Here is a 7340-nt window from a genome sequence, read left to right as displayed (position 1 = left end):
CGTAAGTACGTAGTGTACGTAGTACGTAGTAGTAGTAGTAGTAGTACGTAGTCGTAGAGTCGGTGTGTAGTGTGTGTAGTGTGTAGTGTGTCGTGTGTGTGTGTGTGTGTGTGTGTGTGTGTGTGTGTGTGTGTGTGTGTGTGTGTGTGTGTGTGTGTGTGTGTGTGTGTGTGTGTGTGTGTGTGTGTGTGTGTGTGTGTGTGTGTGTGTGTGTGTGTGTGTGTGGTAACAAGACACTGAACTGAAGCCACGAAGATACATTAAACAATCAGATGAGAGACATGTATTAAAACAAACCCTGGCTATACAAACAACTCCATAATGATTAAGCATGGGAAGATTTTCCAGGAAACAGAGGCACTCGACACTGTCCTGTTTGATTTGATTTGATTATAAATGGAACAAGGTATTGCTATTACCGCTAATTGAACACGTAATCTTTTCTATGTAAATGCAATATTCACCTTCTCATATGCACGTTGAATGCTTTATTGCTCACTGTAATAGTTCCTCTTCTCTGTACTGGCTGTAAGTAGATACCTTCTGTGAGCAATTTCAATTTAAGTGTTGGAGAACAATAAATATACGTTCTAATTTTGTGCAGAAATGCATTCAATCTGGCTGAAGATAATGTCTCACAGACAGTTGTTGAGCACCAAATCCCCACCCTTGTATGATTTGTTAAAGATGGATTGAACAAATGGGAATCTACCATTTAATTTTTAGGATTGTTTTTTCAAGACTTGTCACATATTTTTTATTTTAAACTCTTAAACAGTCTTTAAACAATTGGCTAATCAGTCGAAGAAAAGGAAAACAATTTTGATAATCGATACATTTGTATAGTTAAGTGTCATGCTTCTCAAATTTGAGAATGTGCTGCCATTCTTTTCTTTAAGTTATCTCTGGGTTTTAGACTGTTGGTCGGACGAGAGAGTATTTTGAAGACTTCACCCACACATAATGCAACATGATGACTTGTTTTCTAGACTCTCCCTGCCCTGCTCGGTAACAACATGTTCAAACTTCCTGCCTTCTGTTTGTTACTCAGACTCCCTTAAAAAGCCAAACCCTGAGATTACGCAATTCATGTCATATTTTCTCAGACTTTTTTCCTCAAAGCTCCCCAGAGCCAACATTATACAGCTGTTCTCAGAGGCTAAATAATGACCTATATAATGACATATACACTTGAAAAAACCATATTGTATGTATATTAACCAACCTCAGGCACCTAAAATAATGTTCTTTGGAGTTGTAATTAATAATGTCTTACACTAAATCTCAGTTTTTATTATCTGTAAAGTCCTATCATGATTAAAGTATTTTTGCGGTGTTTATCAAATAAACCTGCCTGAATACAGAAAAAAACATTAAAGTAGGTGCATTTGCTTAATCTCAACAAATTAAAATACTAAAGCTAACTGAACTTAAATCTGTCCCTTAATGATGATCTGCTTATCCACTCAGCCCAAAGTCTATTTGTCCTAGTTTATGACATAAATCTTTAAAAACAGGCCACACATTATATCATACAAATGTTTTCAGAGGCTTAGTTAATTCCTGCAACAGCTGGTTGGAAGCATTACATCATTTATACCCGAGTTTGAGGAGTTCTGGGACTTTTTTGGAGCAAAGGATTACACATTAATACACATTATTTAGCATGTATGGGAACAGCATGGTGTATGTGTCGTTGATTCACAAACAACTACAGTAGCTGTGTTCGAAGTGATAGTAATCAGTGAAGCTTAATGATGTTTTTTAACAGCAGCTCGAAAGCATTGATGAATAGGATAAATCAGGGTTTGGCTAACCAGGAAATGGGATCAATTCACTGTTGCCAATTTAAAAAGTATCTCAAAACAGATCCTTTCATATCAGATCAACAAGGATTTATAAATATGACTGCCATACCCTCTATCTACTGTATAAATAACATCGTTTCATGTCACTAACAGTCTCCTAAATCCTGATGTTATTCACCAGACAGAGCTACTCTCTGCTCAAAGGGACTAAACTCCCTGAAAGTCTGTTGCCGGTGTATATTGTAATGAAGAAGTGCAGAGAAAGAGCCCGAGCTGGCGTTTTACTGTAAGTAGACTTTAATTGGACTGTGCCTGAGGGACATTTTCTGTTTGTGTCTTTGTCTCCAGAACACGTCAACGTTCACGCTGGAGAGAGACGAAGTGGGCGAGGTCGTGATGGAGGACGGGCGCAGCCGCTGCCCCTTCAATCCAGAGTACAAATCCACCGCCATCATTGTTGGTATGAAACCACACACACATTTTTCTACATTTGTGTCACTTTAAACTTTTGCTGTGCGAGGAACAAGGTATTATTATGGGCTGTTTCCCAAGCTACTGTGGTGTAAACTACCACTTTGATGCAGTCATTGTGTGCCTGCTAATGTTGTTTGTCCGCGCTGGTTCTTCTGATAAATAGCCGGACACCAACAGGCGTTTGTGTTCAACTTCTTTGACGAGCAATTAGCGAATAATTGAGCTGCAAATGGAAGAAATTATTTCTGTAATCCCTCCCTTAGACCGCTCTCACTTTGCTCCAAGCTAATACTGACTTCATCTGTTACCGTTGAGAAGCCCCCAGCGCACCAATGCTTTGTAATTCATTATGTGTAATTAAAAGCAACATCAAGTTCTTAATTTCAAATCTTGCAATCGTTTCCTTTTTTTCTTCCAGATGGTGAGTTGTACACCGGTACTGTCAGCAACTTCCAAGGGAACGAGCCTGTCATTTACAAGAGTTTGGGCCAGGGAACCGCTCTGAAGACGGAGAACTCTTTAAAATGGCTGCAAGGTAAACCCCCATCAGATGGCAGACTGTACTCATCTTCTATTATGTACCCAACAGAGCAGATAAGCTCCAGAAAGTAGCGATCATTAGCGAGGCGCAGTGGCTAATGCAGACTGAGAGGCCCTATCAGTCGCAGCACATGTACTTCAAAACAGCCAGAGTGTTCACAGCTCTCTGAATACATTTTTCAGCGATACTAAAGCGTAGAAAGATTGTTTTCCTAGCGTGGATGATAACACGTGTTTCTTTTGTCTATTTTTAACAGATCCTGTCTTTGTCGGGTCGGCTTACATCGAGGAGAGTCAGCCGGTAGGCAACCCCGTAGGAGACGACGACAAGATTTACTTCTTCTTCAGCGAGGCGGGGAAGGAATTCGACTTCTTTGACAACACCATTGTGTCGCGGATTGCTCGCGTGTGTAAGGTAAGACACCTGGGGTTGGGGCCATTAAATAAGACAACCTCGCAAAAATAACAGGCACAGTACGGGCCTCATGCTTCCTCTCTCTAATCCCGGTACAATTACCTCCAAACAAGAAGGGACGCTCCCATGTCGGAGCACGTTTGGTCACATTTAGCCGTACGTCACGCCTGGAAAATATGTCACGGGTGCGCTAAATCCTTTTCTTTTTGACTGTGCAAACATGTTTTCAACAGATTTCCCCTTGCCTGAATCATCCTCTCCTCCTCAACACGCCACCCTCCCTCCCTTTTCCTCTGCAATGTCCACCCCCCCCCTCTCCTTCCATCTCCCTCACAATGTCAGCTGCACTCGTCCACTCCTCCAGCTCTTTGCCTTTCTCCACCAGCGCTTTGAGCTTTGCAGGCATTATTAGTATTCCAGGGTGCTTCGCAGCAATATGAAATGCTTTTTCCACTCTACTATATGGCCTGTTTTTGTTGCAGGAAAGGCATGCCAACTGTAGAACCTGCAGAATTCACTCGCATCATTTAAACTGCTGACGTCACCCCCTTCCTCCTCCTCTTCCTCCACAAGAGTTTAGTTTTGTTCGATCATCCTGAATAATCAGCAGCAGACTTTATCTCTTTTCACCTGAGAGTAGGGCTGCTCAATTCATCGTATTTTAATCTACGATGAATTACGATTATGGCTTTCAACGATTACGAAAAACAACGTAATCGAAATAAAACGATTATTTTTTTATTATTATTATTACTTTTTTTTTATATATATAATTTAAAAAAAAAAATTTTTTAAGTTGAATTATGCTTAAAGTTCAGGCTAATCAACTGTTAAAAACATACTGTTCATATTTTTTGTCTCCGAAAAATAAATNACAGGAAGAGACAAGACTAAATACAGGGAGGGGTAATCACAAGACGAGAAACAGCCGGGCAGGGGAGGAGAAACACAAGGGCCACAGGTGAACACAATCAGAGAACTAGACACACCAGGGAAACTAACGACAGGGGAAAAATACAGGAAGAAGGACCAAACAATAACCCAGGAGGAAAACATGACAGGGAGAACAGCAAAACACCCAAACCTAGACATAGAAACGTGACATGACATGAGAATCGTGACAGTTTGGACAGAGCCAGGCAGCTGTTTCGACCATTTCCAATCTTATGCTAAGCTAAGCTAAATGCCTGCTGGCTGTAACTTCATATCTATCATATAGAAATGGGAGAAAATGAATTAGCATATTTCCCAAGGTATTAAACTATTCCCCAAGCGATATAAAAAGGAGTAGAAAAGAAGGTTGAATTTTAATTATAGTACGCTTTCACATTGTTACATAACAGAAATACGTGTCAGTTCTATTTATGGATGAAGATTCTCCTTAATTAGGAGATGTTTTGGGTTATTGCCAGAGGAGGGAAGCATAATCATCCATTCCACAATATTAACTATCACATGAATAGACAATTCTGAAGAGATGAGATGGTGAGTGACCCGGGAAGTTGGCTTCGGCCTGATTTAGAAGATCTTCAATCTTTTCACTGACCGTGAAAACGGAACCTGCTTTTCAATTTCACTATCAACGAAGCGTCGCCATGAAATATGCAATGAAATACAGGCTGACTGTAATTGTTTTCGAGGCTGATGCAAACAAAAGGCTCTTTTCACAGCGCAGTGATTTGTTAATAATGAATAGCAAATTACCGTCTTTGCTCTTCATTAAATGCTCGGTGACAGTCGATGAGCGGCTTGTGTCGAAAGTAAATGGGATCTGTCACAGAGCGTTAAAAGAGAGAGAATACGTTAAGATTTAGCCAGATCCAGAAGAACAGAAAGAGAATAAAATGGGTTTGTGACAAAAGATAAACCTTTTGTTTGAATTAAACCTGAGTCAATGTCTCTGGGTCTCAACTGTATGCAAAGACCATGAGAGATTTCACACACATGGGCAATGTGTGAGGGAGGAGGCCTGTTGTTATTCCTGCTGGCAGCTGATCTCTGTCCCAGCAGGGGTGTTAGGACATCAATAAGGTGAGATGTATTCACAGTGCACTGTCCTGTCTCAGCAGAGTCTCCTGCAGAACATCTCGTCCATGTTAAGGCAGGTTTAGGGTCTGAGAACAGATGAATGTGGGTTCATGCTGTTGTTAAGGTGAGCTATAATTACATGTCCTGATGCAAGCACATAACGTCGAGACAGAGGACTCAGTGAAGGTGTTTGTGTTGTCGTTATACAATTTCCCGAGCTTGTTTTGGTACTCATCACTATTTCAGTAGATTATTGTGAATCTGTCATCAAAAACAACATGGAATTTGATCTTGATGTACAATTTGACAGTGCTGGCAGACAAGGTTGAGGTTTCAAGGTTACAATTAATTGATGGGGAAAGCGGTTTCTAGATCAGAGTTTAATATTTGGAGAATTTAGACTGATGTCAGAATGAAGGTCAAACATCTCTGAGCTGATCTTTATTAGACATAATTAGACCCCATTTATATTGTAAGGGCTTACTTGCTCTCAATTTGTTTTCATGCTACGGCTTGATTTGGTTTTATAAAGTTGGATTATTATGTAAAAGTCTATACCCGTGTATTAGTTTAACCTCTGACTGAAACTAGTTCATGTGTACAAATCCAAAGTCACACTAACCTCTGGAAAGACACCCTGTGCTGTACGCAGATCAAACAGTGTCATCATCCCTCTGTCCATACTGTGTAAACATCATTCAACACTGGACGCATCTACACAGTGTCTATAAATGGCTGAATGTATTGATTCCCACAGCTGACGTTTATGACAGGGCTGCCCTCTGAAACAGTGTTCAGCAAACTGAATGCTCTGTAACTGGGGTGAGAAGAGCTCAAGCCATCACTGTTATGTCGTGTGTCAGATAAATACATTCCCATACTGCATCCCGCATGGATGTGGAGGGACGTTTCAACTCGGCTGGCAGCCGGGCAGCATAACAATGAGCCACAGGGGGCACAAACTAAAATGAAGCAGCTGTAGACCATCAGCTAATGCAAGCACAACTTCACTATAGAGAGAAATGGAAATATAATTAAGTTCAAAATAAATAAATTCATCTAACATTTTTATATAACCTAATTTAGATGTACACACAGACTTTACAAATATTAAGAGCAGAAAATATATTTAATGAACTACTAAATTGTAGATAGATGTTCAGGCATGATTCAATTTGATTACAACTACAAAAATGCAATTGAGGTAATGGTAATGTAAAATAAATAAGATATTCAAATAAATAAACCATATATTTATTATTGTATTATTCATACAAATGAATGCATGTTTTGGTGCACTGTAAAGTGTTTATATACAATTGGTAAGATATCTATATACTCTTTTCACTTTTAAACATGCCTTATATGTAAAATGCAAGGACTTGGCTGCAAACTACAAATTAAAATACACTCACACTTTTTTCAAAACATGTATTTTATTCATTTATCTTAAAAAATTAAAATAAAGTGCTTTTTATGTACAATATAATAAAAACAACAGTCACAATCTCAATGATACAAAAAATACAGTTCACAATGTTATTTGTACACAACAAATAAAAAAGGAAATCATGCAGGCAAGACCACATTTGTCTAATAGTTATTCAGTCAACTAAGCTTATGTTGTTCAGTACGCTGAGGCAAAGCGCCGCCGTGTCTCAGGGCTGAGCCGATACGGAGGATTTGGAGCTGTGCTTGCATCTTACTGCAGCACAACATCGTGCAGCACAAATGATTAATTACTTCTATTGTGCCGTTACATTGTAGTATGACCGTTTGAACAAAATCCTAATATGGTGTTGCAATGGATTGCCTACTGAAGCGGCCTTCCTAGGAAAATACACCGCTGTAGATGCTCTACAAAACATGTTATAGTTGGCTACATTCATGTCCAGTACAGTATGTTGCATTACTGAGGAGCCACTCAAAATGAAGCATCATTACGGTAGAGGATTAGGGCCACATTATTTATTTTTTTGGGAGGATTTTAAAAAAATATGTTTTTTTTTGTTCTGAGATTAAAGTCAGAATTCTGACTTTAATCTCATAATTCTGACTTTTTCCTCAGAATTCTG

General features: G+C 39.3%; 1 protein-coding gene across 1 annotated transcript in view; it reads left to right on the top strand.

Annotated features, from left to right (window-relative positions):
- The window catches only part of LOC104956801 (semaphorin-4B-like), a 21720-nt gene extending 15638 nt beyond the window's left edge, over positions 1–6082 (top strand). The window contains exons 5-8 of the mRNA XM_010784343.1: positions 2157–2268; positions 2701–2817; positions 3080–3237; positions 6023–6082. Coding sequence (XP_010782645.1) covers positions 2157–2268; positions 2701–2817; positions 3080–3237; positions 6023–6082 — 447 coding nt within the window. The remainder of the gene's footprint in view (positions 1–2156; positions 2269–2700; positions 2818–3079; positions 3238–6022) is intronic.
- The last annotated feature ends 1258 nt before the right edge of the window (positions 6083–7340 follow it).

Source organism: Notothenia coriiceps, unplaced genomic scaffold (assembly GCF_000735185.1).
Source record: "Notothenia coriiceps isolate Sejong01 unplaced genomic scaffold, NC01 NC01_scaffold00026378, whole genome shotgun sequence".
Lineage (NCBI taxonomy): Eukaryota > Metazoa > Chordata > Actinopteri > Perciformes > Nototheniidae > Notothenia > Notothenia coriiceps.
The sequence above is the reverse complement of the archived record's forward strand: the minus strand, read 5'-3'. Positions and strand labels throughout refer to the sequence as shown.